A 16,961-nucleotide genomic window follows, 5' to 3' on the forward strand; every position below is an offset into this window, starting at 1 on the left:
AAGAACTGAGCGACTAGGTACCATCCTGCACCCAATGGTCTCAGCCTTGGTCTGTAGTCAGCGACCTGAGCACGGCGCGTGCGCACTCCGCCCGTCGCCGGCGAGAGAAAGGGCTCGGACGCTCCCGGGTTCGCAAACGAAGGGCTCTAGAGCGCGAAAAATCTTCCGCGTGCAGCTCGCGGGCGCAGGCGCTTGCTACTGCAGCTTAGACAAGGCATTGCTCTGGGGCCACCGGCTGGTCGCCGCCCAGGGGTGGTCCCTGCGCGGCGGAAGGCGCGGCCCGGGCGCCCGCCCGATGGGGCGGGAGGGGCGGGTCGCTGCTGCGTCCCCGCCCTGCGCTCGGGCCGGGCCAGGAGGGTCCCGGGGCGTGCGGCCGGACCGGCGGGTGAGGTTCTCCAGGCAGACGCAGCGCCATGCGCAGGCCCCCTGCCAGGGCGCTGCTGCTGATTACGCGCCGGGGCCCTGCCGTGCGTGCTTGGGCCCCGGCCGTCTCCTCTAGGACATGGCTGGCTTCTGAGTGGAACCCGCTGGTGCGCGCATGGACGTCCCTAATCCATGAGCCGACCCCGGGCCTCCGCTTTCCCGCGCCCCTCTCCCGACTGCCCGGTGGCGTGGGGCGGTGGGCCACGTCCTCAGGGGCCCGCAGGTGCTGGATACTGGCAGGACCCCGCGGCTCACATCCCCTGTTCGCCAGGTTCCAGGGAGTCCCGGCAGCCGCCGCCAATGTGCGAGACCTTGGGAACGACTCGCGGCAGCGGCCCGCGGCGACCCGGGGCTCAGAAGTGTGGAAGCTCCTGGGGCTGGTGCGCCCTGAGCGCGGGAGGCTGTCAGGTAGGAACCCTGGGGGACCAGTGGGCTGCGGTGGGCCCCGGCCTGACCTCAGCCTCGACAAGGGCGTTCAGATCTGCAGACACCTGTTGGAAGGCTATGGGTGCCTTTTCTTAACTGGCGGGCGCTCACCGTGTGAGGTCAGTAGAGCCTGTTACCAGAATTATTTAGATCGGTCCCCACCAGCTTGTTGGCAGTGTCTGCTTTGGGGCATTGTCTAAATAAACTGGAGTTTACTCCTTTAAGAAAAAAGTTTTTGCCAAAACCATGTCTACTTTGTATTATACATTTATAATGTTTTTTAAAAACATCACTAGGGCTACACAGTATCAAGCAACCAGCAATATTTCACATGAAGCTGAGCACTGTGAACCTCATGCTAGCTGTCACCTCCCTAATTGGTCAGTACCAGGCATTGGCCACAGCATAAAGAAACTAGACAGTAACTCAACTGTCTAGAAAGAATTGATGGATGACTTTTAAAAAGAAATCAGAATTGGCTGAGTCTAAATGAAAATATTCTGTAACTCCCCATTTTTAGCAGTCACTGGAGGAGTGTTTGAAGCAAAGACCTACTGAGATCTAGAGAGTCCTGAGGGTTTTCTAGATCTACATTCCTTCTGTGACTATGAATTATGCCCTCCTTCTGTGGGATTGCCTTGGGAACAGACACATGGAGTCCTGCTCCTGCTGGGATTCCCTGCTTAGTGGGCAGGAAAGTATTTGAATTAGAGATGAAATGGAGATAGGCAAGGGGGTTTTGCAAGAGCAAGGACCTTGTCCTACAACTCTTTAAACAGGCAGGACCCCAAGTTGCTTACTGAGTCCCTTGCTGTACAAATTGTTCTCTTTGGGAGAGACGGCTTGGAGAAGGGTGCTTATGGAGCAAGGGCACATGGATCTGCCATCTACAGAAGTTAGGAGGGTGTGGTGTCCTTAGGTATAAGAAGACACATTTTACTATGGTTGTTGTGGGTTTTAATGGAAAAAGTCCCTTTCTTCTTGGCTATTTTGTAAGCCTTTTTACCCCTGTGTTTTATTTATTTTTAATAAATAAATAATGTTTTATTTATTATTTTTATTTTATGTGCATTGGTGTTTTGCCTGCATGTATGTCTCTGTGAGAATGTTGGATCCCCTGGAACTGGAGTTGCAGACAGTTGTGAGCTGCCATGTGGGTGCTAGGAATTCAACCCAGGTCCTCTCAAAGAGCAGTTGGTACTTTTAATCATTGAACCATCTCTCCAGCCCCCTCCTCTGTGTTTTATTGAGACAGGTTTAATGTAGTCCAGGCTGACCTCAAACTCACTATGTAGCTGAGGATGACCTTGAACTCCTGATCTTCTTGTCCATCTTCTGAGTGTGGAATTACAGGTGTGAGCCACCAAACCCAGGTTTAAAATATATTCTTGAGTGGGGGGGGGGGGGTACAGAGCAGAGTGTGCATGGAGGAGCTTGGAGACCTGGGCAGCTGGATGTGCCCAGACTACTAGGGACTGAGGTAAGAACCTAGGTTTCTGCTTCTGAAACTTCAGATTTCAAAGTTTAGGGGAGTCAGGTTCTGCTAGTGCCACCTAGCCCTTCCCTATCTGCCCTTGTCTGTCATCTCTGTGACTTGTGACCTGACAGCATGCTGTGAAGTCCTTCTTAAATAAGTCGGAAACTGTACCAACTTCCATCATCAGAGCAGTCAGTCTGCCTTACTGAAACATCAAATGTATGATTTGGGAATTAACCTTACTGCAGTTGGCATGGTAGTGGGCTTGTTTTTGAGTCAGGGGCTTGCTCTGTAGTCCAGGCAGGCCTCTAACTTGAGATCTCTTGCCTCAACTTCCCAAGTGCTAGGAATTCTTAAGGCTTCTAAGTAGACAGTAAACCTATTCTGTCTTCAGGACTTCGGAAGAAGAAATCTTTATGTAGCCTGTGTTCTCTTCAGAAGTCATTATAGGTCAAGCCAGTCTGGTTGTTGGTGCTGGTGAAAGTAAAAGGAAGTCATGGTCACCGTTAATTTGTAATAGATCATGCTAAGCAAGAGTTGGCACATCTCTGAAATGCTGGGGGAACAGAGCTGTTGTGTAGGTTTGTGTCTTTCTGTCTGTCTGTCTATCTGTCTGGTCTTTGAGACAGATATCACTTTGTAGCCAAAACTGACCACAAATACACAGCAATCTTCCTGCCTCAACCTCCCCAATGCTAAAATTGTAAGTATGAGCTATCATGCCTGTCATTATTTCATTAAAGAGCCCCAAAAGTATGGGGGGAGGGGACTTAATGGTTAAGAGCACTGACTGATCTTCCAGAGGACCCAGGTTCAACTCCCAGCATCCTCATGGCCGCTAACAACTATTGTCTGTAGTTCCAGGATCTGACACCCTCATACATACATGCAGGCAAAACACCAATGCAAATAAAATGAAAATAAATAAATTAATTTTAAAAAGCCCTAAAAAGCAGGTAATAAGAGAAGAAATTCTGATGTTAGATTCTACCCACCCCCCCCACCCCACCCCCACCCCCACCCCCACCCCTTTCTCTCTCTTTCTCTTCCCCCTGTTTTTTGAGATGTTTTGCTCTGTAGCCCTGGCTGTCTTGGAACTTGCTCTGTAGACCAGGCTGGCCTTGAACTCAGAGATCTGCCTGCCTCCGCCTCCCGAGTGCTGGAATTAAATGTGTGCACTACCACTGCCTGGCTTCTGATGTTAGTTTTCTCATTTTAGAGAAAATTAACATCCCCTAAACTGTAGGGTGTGTTTCAGTAATAACCCTTCCTTCCCTACTCTTCAGCAGTTTGTTCCCCAGAAGATTCTGATGTTGGAAAACAGGACCTCCTGTTTGAAATGTCTGCAGATGCTTGCCCAGAGCAGAAGTAGCATGATGACTCTTCCTCCAGGCAGCCCACTCCTACAGGATTTTGGCTGTCTTGGTATCACTATGTTTGCAGTGCTACCCAGAGCCATTTTGCGTTGATAAGTCTTTTTCTTATCACTTTGGCCACAAGGACCCTCAGAAGGTGCTGAGCCCTGAATCATCTGGCTGTGCACAAAGTAGACAAGAGGTACTTGTTCAGGCTTCCTGTGTGCTTAGCAGATAGGAGGCCAGGGCTCAGATGTCCTAGTGAGCAGTGGACCCCAAGATGAGAAGATGCTTAGAGTGCCGGATCTTCTGGCTCACAGAGCGAGCTCCTAGCTAGACTATAGTTAGACTGTTGGATGGTACATTCTACTCTTTTCCCTTCGTGTTTCAGATAGTGCAGGTATGCAGGGTTAAGGCCTGCTCCTCTCTTGAATTACTGGTAAGGGCTGGGTTTCCCTGTATAACAACCCTGCCCTGGCTGTCTTGAAACTCACTTGGTAGCCCAGGCTGGCCTTGAACTCACAGAGATCCACCTGCCTCTGCCTCTCAAGTGCTGGGATGAAAGGTGTGTGTGACCACTGCGCGGCTTGATAATGACTGTTGTTGAAAGCTGGTGCCTGCCTGGAACTATGGCTGAGTTTGTGGCTGACTTCTGTAGATATGCCTGTGGAGTGACCATCGTGAAATACAGAGAAGAAAGGATGGAGACTGCCTACAGCTGCTGTTTCCTGAAGCCTAGACAGAGCAGTGGTCCAGCAGGACAGGGCTAAGGGACAAGAGGAACAGCCTGAGATGTGGGGGCTACTCCAGGGATCCGAGTATCTCCTGAACCCCTGTTTTTTGCTCAGCTTCATTCTAGGTTTTCAGCCCTCATATCTTCACTTCCATCCCTCAGCTTAGAGGAAGAAACTGCCCTCCACCCTGTTCCCTGTCACACCCACATCATGCCTGAAAATGTCTCCCTGACCCCTGCCAGATCCCAGCATGTCTGCAAACAGCTATCACTCTCCTGAGGAAGCTGCCTTTTTGCCTTTTTCCTTCCAGTCCCTGGTCTTTGAGACAGAACAGCTGAATTATCTCTGGTCCGAACCACAGCAGAGGTCATTTCTGAACTGACAGCAGGATTGATGAAGGATGTAGCTGTATGCTTGTTGACTAGCTGCTGGGCCCCATGCCAGATGCTTTCTGTGTGTGTAATCTCAAGGCAGCCCAGTGAGAGGGTGTCGTTGTTTTGCTGTTTATAGTAGGAAAAATTGAGGCAAAGGGGATTTGAATGACTTGGGTTGGGTTACACATGTTGGTGGCAGAGCCAGGTTTTTGGTGCTGTTAGGCTCCTCTTTAGAACCAGCTTTCCTGACCCTCCTGAGCCTCTGACCTCCCACACCTATGTTGCAGACCTGAGACCATCTGCATTTACTGTCTCTGAGCCCTCTGAACACCAGGACTCAGTAGAATGAGGATAAGGTCACATGTTTGAGAGTGTCAGTCAGGAAACAGCAGTAGAAGCCACTGGGGCCCATCAGGCCAGATGAGAGCAATAGAAGTCGCACCATGGTGGAGAGGGAAGGTGGAGAATTCCAAGTCACAGAGTGAGGACCGGGATTTAGGGTGGAACATGATATTCCACAGCCCCATATCCCTAGAATCAAGATGACCAAAATCCATTTTATTTACATTCAGATTCTTAGTTAGGATTTTATTGCTGTGAAGAGACTCCATGACCACAGCAACTCTTTTTTTTTTTTCTCGAGACAGGGTTTCTCTGTGTAGCTTTGTGCCTTTCCTAGAACTCACTTGGTAGCCCAGGCTGGCCTCGAACTCACAGAGATCCGCCTGCCTCTGCCTCCCGAGTGCTGGGATTAAAGGCGTGCGCCACCACCGCCTGGCTACCACAGCAACTCTTATAAAGGAAAACATTTAATTGGGGCTGGCTTACAGTGCAGAGGTTTAGTCCAGTATCATGGCGGGAAGCATGGCAGCATGCAGACATGGTGCTGGAGAGGCAGCTGAGAATTCTACATCTGATCTGCAGACATCAGGAAGAGAATGTGAGCCGCTGGCCTGGCTTGAGCATCTGAGACCTCAAAGTCTGTTCCCAGAGACACATTTCCTCCAACAAAGCCACATGTACTCTCACAAGGTCACACCTCTTAATAGTGCCACTCCCTGTGAGCCTATGGGGGCCATTTTCTTTCAAACCACTACAGATTGTAATACAAAGGGGTACACAATAGTGAAATAAACCTGGGGTTGAGATATAATATCGCAGTTGGCAGAGTGCTTGGCCAAGCACACACAAAGCCCTGGGTTTGATCCCAGCACTGCATAAAACCTGGCATGTTGGCACACACCTCTAATCCCAGCATTCTAGAGCAGGAGGCAAAAGAACTATCATCCTTGGCTGCATAGTTAGTTTGAAGATATCCTGGTCTACATGAGGCCTGTATTAAAAATAAATAAGTAAATTTGGGACTGGAGAGAAGACTGAATGGTTGAGAGTGTGTGTCACCCTTCCAGATGACCAAGGTTTATTTCCCAGCACCCATATAGGGCAGCTCACAACCACTTAAAACTCCAGCTCCTGGGGATCTGACAGCTCTGACCTCTGTAGGCACCCATACACACATGTATACACAGAATTAAAAATAAATAAATTGGGCCTAGAGAGATGGCTCAGCACTGGTTGCTCTTACAGAGAACTAGGGTTTGATTCCTAGCATTCATATGTGGCTCTCAACCATACATAACCCCAGTTCCAAGGGATCTAACATACATGCATACAGGTAAAACCTTCATACATATAAAGTAAAATAAATAAATCTTAAAAATGTTTTTAAATAATAGAATAAATTGGAGCTGGAGGGATGGCTCAGTGGTTAAGAACATTGGCAGCTCTTCCAGAGGTCCTGAGTTTAATTTCCAGCAACCACATGGTGGCTCACAGCTATCTATAATGGGATCTGATGCCCTCTTCTGGCGTGCAGGTGTACAAGCAGATAGATCCCCATGTACATAAAATTAAATTTAAAATTATTTAAAAAAATAATCGAATAAATTAATAAGTAGATGGAATATACTGGGATGATTTTGGATTTAGCCAAATAGCCCCACCCCCCCCCTTTTTTTTCAGACTCTATATCACTGTGTAACCCTGGCTGGCCTGGAACTGGCTAGGGAGACCATGCTAGCCTTGAACTTGCAGACGTGCTTCAGCAAATCAGGTTTCCTCCTCATCCTTGTATGGATGCCTCTACTGTGTAGGAACTCAGTTGGAACCAAAGATATCTAATCCACAAAGTGCAGATTCTTCGTGTCATTTAGAAAGCTAGAGAAGCCTGGCATTCAGGAGTCAGAGGCAGGAAGATCACTGCAAGTTTGAGGCCAGCCTACTCTGTATAATGTGTTCAAGAATCCCTGTAATCCTAGGACTCAGGAGGCAGAGGCAGTAGGATCACTGCAAGTTCAAGCCTAAACTGGCTTATATGTAGTTCCAGGCTAGCAAGACCTTGTCTCAAAATGACAAAGAAAAAAAAATGTAATTAAAAAAAAAAAGGAAGGAAGGGGGAAAGGAAAGAAAAGAAAAACTAGAGGAGGAGAGTCTTTGTTTGGGAAGGGTTTTGCCCTGATCTTCAGTCATCAGGATGGCATCTCCCAGTTTATTAATTAGGGTTGAGCTGTGTGGAACAGAGTCAGCCACTCTCCCTGCCCTGTCCATCCCTGGGAGCATGCTGCTTTACATCAAAAGGGAATTGCTTCTGTCCTGGTTCACATTATCCAGTTGGATTGAGATTATGAGTTGTATTGGTTTGTTTTTTATTCTTAATATTTATAGCCTGAGATAGCCTCAAACTCTATAGGTAGCTGAGGATGACCTTATACTCCTGCCTCTCCTGGGTATGGGAAGGGACTGCAGGTTTGCCAACACACTCAGCTTGTGATTGTGGGTTTTGTTGTTTTTCTATTTTCTTTGAGATTTTTGGTTTTTGCTCTTGTTTTTCGAGACAGGATTTCTCTGTGAAACAGCTCTGGCTGTCCTAGAACTTGCTCTGTAGACCAGGCTGGCCTCAACTCACAGAGATCCACCTTGTTATTTATTAAGCAGCGCAATGTTATTCATTAAACTGCGCTGTTTACCGTGCGAAAAAAGCCACGAGGTATAACAAAGCCTGCTATAAGAGTTTATTAAGGGAAAGGAACAGAAGAGGTGTGCATAGGCCTATGGAATGACCATGCAGGAAGAGAGGGGAGGGGTAAGTGGATCCTGCTTTTATAGATCACACACACACACACACACACACACACACACACACACACACACACACACGAGCATATGGGTTTATGTAGCTACGCCATGCATGCGCATAGATTACATGATCACTCAGCGCACGGATTATGTAGGACGTAAGGCCCTAGGATGACTAAGCATCTTGCCTGGCTATTGGACAGGGCATGTGTGGTCGTGTAGCTGGGAGAGTGGCTAGGAATTCTAACACGCCTCTGCCTCCCAGGTGCTGGGATTAAAGGCATGTGAAACCACTGCCCAACTTAAAAAATATTTTTTAAAAATTATTTATCTGTATTTTATGCATGTGCACATGTATGTATGTGTACCACATGCATGCCTGGTTTCTGCAGAGGTCAGAAGAGGGCGTTAGATCTTCTGGAACTGGAGTTATGGGTGGGTGTGAATCACCATGTGGGTGCTAGGAAGTGGACAAGGGTGCTCTGCAAGAGCACCAAGTGCTCCTGACTGCTGAGTCATCTCTCCAGCCCCTGATGTTTTCACTCTCGAGTAGGAGTTTTGAAAGCTGGTGTATGAACTCCCTGAGTGGCCAGGCCTGACCTTCCCTGTTGAGCTGGCAAAGGACTTTGCTCTGGTAAGATACTTTCCTGCTTCCCTTGCCAAAGGCACCCTGCCTCTTCATTCATTCAGTAGGTATTGACTGAGTTCCTGCTGTGTGCTGTAAGGTGAGGCTGGTGGGCTTACTTACAGCATCAAGCAAGGCAGACATAAACAGTGAGCCCATGATAACATTTAGAATTCCGGGAGGGAAAGTGGGAGACAAACGAAGGGCAGGAAGGCAGGAAGCAGTGTCAGATGTCTTCATTTTAAGTGAGGCTCCAGAGCTGGTGCTTTGAAAAGGCGGTGTTAGGATGAAGATAACAAGGCCTTTTGCCTGCTGAAAAGCCCACTGCCCCCACGCATACGCTGAGAGCTCTGCTTGCTCCCTGGTTGTCTCAGTTAGGGTTTTTGTTGCTGCAAAAAGAGACCATGGCCAAGGCAACTCTTATAAAGGAAAACATTTAACTGGGGCTGGCTTACAGTTTCAGAGGTTTAGTCCATTGTTGTCATGGTGGGAAGCATGGTGGCACACAGGCAGACGAGGTGCTAGAGAAGGAGCTGAGAGTTCTACATCTGGATCTGCAGGCAGCAGGAAGAAAATGCCACACTGGGCATGGCTTGAACTTCTGAGACCTCAAAGCCCACCCACTAGTGACATACCACCCCCAACAAAACCACATCTACTCCAACAAGGACCTCCTAATAGTGCCACTCTCTATGGCCAAGCATTCAAATACATGAATCTGTGGGAGCTATTCCTATTCAAACCACCACATTCCACTCCCTATGGCTTGTAGCCATAAAATAATGCAGAAATGCAATCAGTCCTATTTCAAAAGTCCAAAGTTCAAAGTCTCTTCTGAGACTCATGCAATCTCTTAACTGTGATCCCCTGTAAAATCAAAATGAAAAGCAAATCACATACTTCCAACATATAATGGCACAGGATATACATTACCTTTCAAAAAGGGAGGAAAAGGAACATAATAAAGAAATACTGGACCAAAGCAAGACTGAAAACGATTTAGGCAAACTCCAAAGTCTGTGTCTCCACGTCTGATGTCAAAATGCTCTTCAGATCTCCAACTCCTTTCAGCTTTGTTGACCGCAACCATTCTCTTGGGCTGGTCCCACTCCCTGTTAGCAACTTTCCTCAGCAGGCGTTCTGTGACCGGCACTGCTCTTAGAAGGAGCCTGGGCTGCTCTTTCTTTTTGTCTTGTCTTTTCTTTTTAAAGATGTATTTATTTATTATGTTTACCGTGTTCTGTTTGCATGTATTCCTACAAGCCAGAAGAGGGCGCCAGATCTCATTACAGATGGTTGTGAGCCACCATGTGGTTGCTGGAAATTGAACTCAGGACCTCTGGAAGAACAGTCAGTGCTCTTAACCTCTGAGCCATCTCTCCAGCCCATGGGCTACTGTTTCTTAATATTCTTCCAAAAATGTTCTGTACAGCCAGGTGGTGGTGGCGCATGCTTTCAATCCCAGCACTTGGGAGGCAGAGGCAGGTGGATCACTGAGTTTGAGGACAGCCTGGTTTACGGAGTGAGTTCCAGGACAGCCAAGGCTACACAGAGAACCCCTGTCTCAAACAAAAAGTTCTGTACTCATATAAACTCTGAGGAAAGAGAAAACAGGAAAACACCCAAAAGATGTTAGTATTATTATCTAGGACTTGTTTTTTAACCAATTACTTGTCTTTGTCTATGTGTCTGTCTGTCTTTCTCTGTGTTAACAGTACTGGGAATTGAACCTAGGGTTTCACACATGCTAGGCAAGTGCTCTAGCACTTAGCTACATCCAAAGTTCTCTTTATTTTGAGATAGTGTCTCACTAAGTTACCTAGACTGCTCTTGAACGCACTCTGTAGCTGAGGTTAGACTTGAACCTGTGATCCTCCTGGATATCAGCTCTGTGTCACCAGGCCCAGTTCCCATGGCACATCTTGCTGAACTGTAGGTACCCAAAGAGTTTCCTCGTTCCTTATACTAATGGATTAATATTTATAAATTCTTCATAGTAGGTTCAACTTACCCTATTTAGGTGGGTGTTTAAGATACTGATTCTTTTGCTGATATAATTAATGCTATAATTGCACATCCATGGATTTATTTCTCTACACTTGATGTGGAAGTTTGTAAGTAAAATTCTCAGAAGTCCATTACAATTCAAAGGGATTATTCACCTAGGATCTCACTTGTGGCTGGTGTAAACTTGCCCCTCTATCAGTCAGTGTATGTTCCCACCAATGAGAGCCTCCTTCCCACATCTTCACCAACATTGTGAGCATGTAATCTTTGCCAGTCTCATGAGTAAAAATTTGTCTGTCCTCTAGTTTTATATTCCTTATATATGAGTGTGGTTGTCTGTGATGTGTGTTCTTTCCAACTGGATTTTCTTACATGTTTGTTTGTTTGTTTGTTTTAGCCAACTATGTAGACCAGGCTGGCCTGAAACTCACTGTGTAGACCAGGCTGGCCTTGAACTCAGAGATCTGCCTCTGCCTCCCAAGTGCTGGGATTACAGGCATTCATCACCACACCTGGCTAGAACTTCTTAATAAGCCTCTGTCCCTCTTATCTGTTGTTTAGTTATATGGACAATTAATTTCCTGATTACTGTCATTTCATGTATTCCCCAGAGAAATAATACTAAGAAGGGACATACTACATTCAGAGTGGATCCCAGGAACTGTTCTCCAAAGCTTATGTAGAGAACTTTGAAATACAAAGCACAGTCAAGAACATTAAGCCAGGCACAATGGTGTATACCTATAATCTCATCACTCAAGAAGCTAAGATATGTCACAAAAAGTTCAAAGCTAACCTGGGCTACATTGTGAGTTTGAAGTTAGCCTGAACTACAGAGTTAGACCTTGTCTCAAAAAAGCATCCCCTCCCTCATACATACAGAAGATAAAGTTTCCCTGGATAGTTTGACCATCCAGCTAAGGTGTAGTTAGATGCCAAGGAGTAACAGCATGTAGCAGAAATGCACGAGAAGCAGGATCTGAAATGAGTACCAAGACCAGCAGACAGGAGGGAGACCAGTCAGATGTCCATGGTTAGCCTCAGGTTCTCCTAGCAAGGAAGGAATGCACAAGCCATAACATCCTCTTGTCTAGCTGGGCACACACACACACACACACACACACACACACACACACACACACATCCCCTCACAACCATGCTTCTTGTTCTTAACCTGAAGCCATCTGGTCCTTCCTTGAGTCAGGCCCATTGATGAAGGAGGAGAAAGCCCAGCCACTGAGGCTACTGTAGGTCTGAGACCCTTTGTGCTGGGCACCTGCCCTGTGCTGTGGTGTGAGTTCAGAGTGTTGCTCCTGTCTTCCAGCTGCTGTTGGGTTTCTCGCTGTGTCCAGTGTCATCACCATGTCTGCCCCTTTCTTCCTGGGGAAGATCATTGATGTTATTTACACCAACCCAAGCGGGGACTATGTCGACAGCCTGACTCACCTCTGTGCTGGCCTCACTTGTGTGTTCCTGTGTGGTGCCGCTGCGAACGCCATTCGTGTCTACCTCATGCAGTCTTCAGGTCAGTGTCATTGGGCGGGGGTCATCTCAGAGATGACAAAGGACCTGGGGTAATATCAGGGCTTCGAGTGCCACTGCTCCGGGCCCCAGTCTCTTCCTGATATTGCATTCCTTGGGGATAGGTCCCACATCCCATCAAGATGACATTATGATCATCCAGTATATTCTCTACTTTTGTGTGGTCAGGGTCGAGCAAGTAGTAAAAGCAAGACCTGTCTGCTCATGCTGTGTAGCTACTGGGATGGGAACCTGAGTGTCATGTCTTTAGAAAGGTCTATTTAGCAGGCAGGGAGCTGCCCCAGTGCTGGCAGCCCAGGACTGCATTCCATGACTATGAGGCTAGTAAGATGGGTTCTAGGTGACTGACCCATTCCTGGCCTCGCAAAGTGCAATTCATGTAAGGGCAGCCAGTCACCAACAGATTAGCCTCCTGGGTATGTGATGCTCCTCACACATCAAGGAACATTTTAACTTTTTTAAAAATTAAAATGTATTTTTATTGCTGTTATGGTGTATTTACATACATGTGCAGGCATGCGTGCACATATGGTGAGGTCAGAGGAAAGCGTTCTGGAGTCAGTTCTCTCCTACCTCTTATGGGTTTGAGGGTTGCAGCTAATGACTCAGGTCGTCGGGTGTGCGTGACAAGCACCTTTATCTGCCGAGTCATCTTGCCATCCCATGTTACCTTTATCGCGATCTCAACTCTCCTTGTACCCGCAGTCTGTAGTTACTAACTGGAAGTGAACATGCTGGCCTGTGTGAGTCCATGCCATGCCAGGATCCACTGAGTTGACATGCTTACTCTACAAACTGGCTTTGACAACGGGCTGGAGACACAGGTTGTTTTTATATGGCTGCCCTGTGAGTGGCAGCTGGCTGCATTCACTGTTAGCTGCTCTGTTTGCTTTGCAGGTCAGAGCATCGTGAACAGGCTGCGCACCTCACTGTTCTCCTCTATCCTAAGGCAAGAGGTTGCTTTCTTTGATAAGACCCGCACAGGAGAATTGATTAACCGCCTCTCCTCAGATACTGCACTCCTGGGGCGCTCAGTGACGGAAAACCTCTCTGATGGACTGAGGGCTGGGGCCCAGGCTTCGGTTGGTGTTGGCATGATGGTACGTCAGCCTGTTCCTCTCGGTGCTTTCTGTCAGGGCTCTCGGGGCCAGGGCTTTTGAGCGTCAGGGGCTTGAGATGTTCTTGTCATTTTGTAAGCATATAGAAGCAAGAACATTGCCCCAGACTGGGGACATGGGGGTTATCTCTCCTGGCCTGGCCTATATCTCTCTTGAGTGAGTGTCAATCTGGAGAATGGTTTTTCCTGAAGAGGTGTAAGACCAGGGTGTGAAGACAGCCAAGAAAGTCAGGCCAAAGAGCCCCTTTGGGAACCAAGTGTCAGGTTTAAGGGGTGGAGACCTCATTGTCTGTGCCCCTGCAAGGTGGCCTGTGTTCCACAGCTGTCTTGCTCATCTCTGGTGGTTCAGACTCACTCTCCAGGTATCTCAGCTCACTCTCCAGGTAGTGTTTGTGTTCCAACCAACCCTGCTGGCCTTAGTAAATTTCCCAGTTCTGCAATGTGGTGAGTGTTTTGGTGACTTTTCTAACTTGTTGATCTAGGTGGGAACAATTCTGGACAGTCATGGCCTTAGGGTGATTATGGCCGAGTTTCAAACTCATGATGTGATTTGACCAGTGCGGAGCAGAATAGTCCTCTCTGCTGAACCCTCATTCCATCCTGCCCCTCTCTCTGCTGTTGAAGATGTGGGCTGGCATATTAGAGCATGTTAGAATTGTCCAGAGGATATGCTATTTACATCTTTCCTACAGCTGTCACGGCCACAGTTCTCCTTGGTAGTATGCACACCTTGAGTTTTTGTGGTTGTTTTGATTTTGAGGCAGGGTCTCACTATGTAGACCTGGTTGGCCTGAAACTCGCTATGTAGACAATCATAGAGCCTCTAATCATAGAGATCACTTGCCTCTGCCTCCTCATGAGTGCTGGGATTTAAAGGCCTGTGGCAGCTTTGATGTTGGGTTTTGTAAGAGTTAAAGATGTCAGGAAAATCCAACCCAAACAGGAGGCATAGCTTGGAGACAGTGTCTTCCCACCTACACACTGTAGGTCTAAGGATGCCTTGCCACTTCAAGGAATACATACTCTTGACTTTCGTTCTTGACAGTTTTTTGTGTCACCCAATCTGGCCACCTTTGTTCTGAGTGTGGTACCTCCAATCTCTATCCTCGCCGTGATTTATGGACGATATCTACGGAAACTGTCCAAAGCCACACAGGACTCTTTGGCACAAGCCACACAGGTACTGACCTCCCATGTGTGCATTATCTAGGTGTGGGGCTCAGAGCAACAGGCAGAATGAATGGTGTGCAAGGTGTGTTCCTTTCCAGCACCAGCACCAGGGAAAGAAACGGAATGCCTTCCTTTTCTCCCAGTAGACCTCAGTGAAATACAGATGTGGAATGCTCTGCTCCTGGCTCTCCTCCTGGCTTGCTACTTACCCCAGAGTATGTCCAATTTGCTGTGTAGCCCAGGCTGGCCTGGAATTTGTTGTATAGCCAAGGCTGGCCTCAGATTCATGGTAATTCTCTTGCCTCAGTTTCCCAAGTGCTAGGATTACAGTTGTGAGCCCCCATACCTTGCTTATATCAACTGCTCACTGTTTTCTATCACTGCTCCTAATGGGACAGAAAAAGCTAATATGACCAGCTGTGGTGGGACATAGCTGTAAGCCCAGCATTATGGAGCCTGAGACAGGAGGATCATGAGTTTGAGACTAGCCTAGGCTCCCTCTCTCTAGACCTTTTCTTAAAACACAAAAATAAAAATAGAAACTAATATACTTTGAGAAAAATATCTAACTGGCACTATGTCCTTCATTAACTAGTAAAGCAGACTGTGTAGCACTGTTGTTTTGTTTTGTTTTGTTTTCAAAAAAAAGATTTATTTTATTTTTAGTTTTATATGTATGTATGTATGTATGTATGTATGTATGTATGTATACATAAATACAGTTACTCTCAGAAGCCAGAAGAGGGCATTAGATCCCCTGGAGCTGGAGTTATAGACCATTGTATGGTACCTGATGTGGGTGCTAAATCAAACTCAGGTCTTCTAGAATAACATTACATACTTTCAACAACGGAGCTATCTCTTCAGCCCAGCACTATCTTTTAAAACCCCAAAATACTTGTATTTTCATGTTTCAAAAAGCGTGCTTTTTTTATAATTGGAAATATGAAAATGTTAAACAACATAAACATAGATAATACTATTTATCTACAATTCCAGATAATCCAAAATTTTTTGATAATTCAGAGTTAGTGTCATTAATGTTTTGTAGTTTAGTCTTTCCACCTGTCTTTCCTTCTGCTGTCCTATTGCCTCTCTGTCTGTCTGTCTTTCTAAAGTGTGTGGGCACTGTGTGTGTATCTGTGTCCGTGCTGTGTCTATGTGTGTGTGCACATGCATACACGCACATACACTCTGAAGCCAGAAGAGGGCATTTCACTCCCTGAAGCTGGGGTTGCAGGTGCTTGTAAGCTACTCACTGAGGTTAATGTGTTCAGGCTCAGTTCCTCAGCAAGAACAGTAAGGACTCGTAACCACCTGCGACATCTCTCCCGCCCTGCAGTTCATATTTTCTGACAACAAGAGGGATTCTTGCACTCCGCTATGTGACCTTGCTTGGCCGTGCTCCACATACAGCCTTCCTTTTTAATTTTGCCGTTGATTGCCATGTGACACTCTTCCCTTCGCCGTGAGTGTGTGTGTGTGTGTGTGTGTGTGTGTGTGTGTGTGTGTGTTTATATGTTTATGTGTTTATGTGTGAGCATTTTGCCTGCATGTATGTCTGTGCACCACATGTGCCTATGGAAGTAAGAAAGCATCAGGTCTTCTAGAACTGGAGTTACGGATGGTTGTGAACCACCACGTGGGTGCTGGGAATCAAACCTAGGTCTTCTGCAAGAGCACCAAGTATTCTTAACTGTGAAGCCCTCTTTCCAGCCCCGTGCTATGTGTTTGAATCCTCTTAGCTAGCTGAGGAGCGCATTGGGAACATTAGAACCATCCGAGCTTTCGGGAAGGAGACGATGGAAGTGGAGAAGTACACCAGCCACGTGGACCAGTTGCTGCAGCTAGCACGGAAGGAGGCCTTGGCACGGGCTGGCTTCTTCGGAGCAGTAAGTAGATCGTTGTGGGCAGTGAGAGTGCAAGAGATTTTCATTCTGTGGCTCTTGGCAGTAGAAGTGATTTTTTTTTCTTTATTCTTTTTTCCTTTTTAAAGAAACATTTATAATCATTATTTTATATAGATATAGATATGTAAATACAACATTGAGTTCAGTGGTCCTTCAGCATTTTCCACTTAAATGTTTTTTTGAACATAAAAACAGATTATAATTCCAAAGTCCAGAGTTATTTGAAACTGGAAAATATTTTCTCTGTAGAAAATAGTAAAAGTGATAACATTTCCCAAGAAGCCCTTTTAAGCCAAATATTAGCTGAATTATACATATAAATATTGATTAGATTCTGGGATATGGAAGAAACCTGTCTTCATCTGTTCAGAGAGCTATGTTTTACTTCAGTTGTGTAAGTGAGATTCCTGTTCATCTTCCCCTTCACTGTTTGACTTATAGTAGAAGTGATTTTATTTCAGCCCTAAGAATGACTTGGACTTTAAGCTATTTTAAGGGAAGAAGAGGAGAACAAAAAAGTGGAATCAGAGAAAAGTAGTGACCGGTTATGGTGGTGCACGCCGGTAGGATTTGCTGAAGTAGGCGGAGGCAGGAGGATCACGAGTTCGAGGCCAGCCTGGGCTACACATTTAAAAAAAGAAAGAAAGAAAAGTAGTGTGTGTAAGA

At 46.6% G+C, this 16,961-nt stretch overlaps 1 protein-coding gene across 2 annotated transcripts in view; it reads left to right on the top strand.

Annotated features, from left to right (window-relative positions):
• Positions 1-225: 225 nt before the first annotated feature.
• Positions 226-16,961, top strand: part of Abcb10 (ATP binding cassette subfamily B member 10) — a 34,856-nt gene continuing 18,120 nt past the window's right edge. The window contains exons 1-5 of one of the 2 annotated variants that reach the window (XM_052728071.1): positions 230-831; positions 11,881-12,081; positions 12,996-13,198; positions 14,261-14,395; positions 16,131-16,277. In XM_052728071.1, coding sequence (XP_052584031.1) covers positions 414-831; positions 11,881-12,081; positions 12,996-13,198; positions 14,261-14,395; positions 16,131-16,277 — 1,104 coding nt within the window. In that variant the 5' untranslated portion in view covers positions 230-413. Of the gene's footprint in view, positions 832-11,880; positions 12,082-12,995; positions 13,199-14,260; positions 14,396-16,130; positions 16,278-16,961 lie in introns of both variants that reach the window. The other variant, XM_052728072.1, reaches the window with a different exon arrangement.

Source organism: Peromyscus californicus, unplaced genomic scaffold (assembly GCF_007827085.1).
Source record: "Peromyscus californicus insignis strain IS unplaced genomic scaffold, ASM782708v3 Scaffold_8__1_contigs__length_139910024, whole genome shotgun sequence".
Lineage (NCBI taxonomy): Eukaryota > Metazoa > Chordata > Mammalia > Rodentia > Cricetidae > Peromyscus > Peromyscus californicus.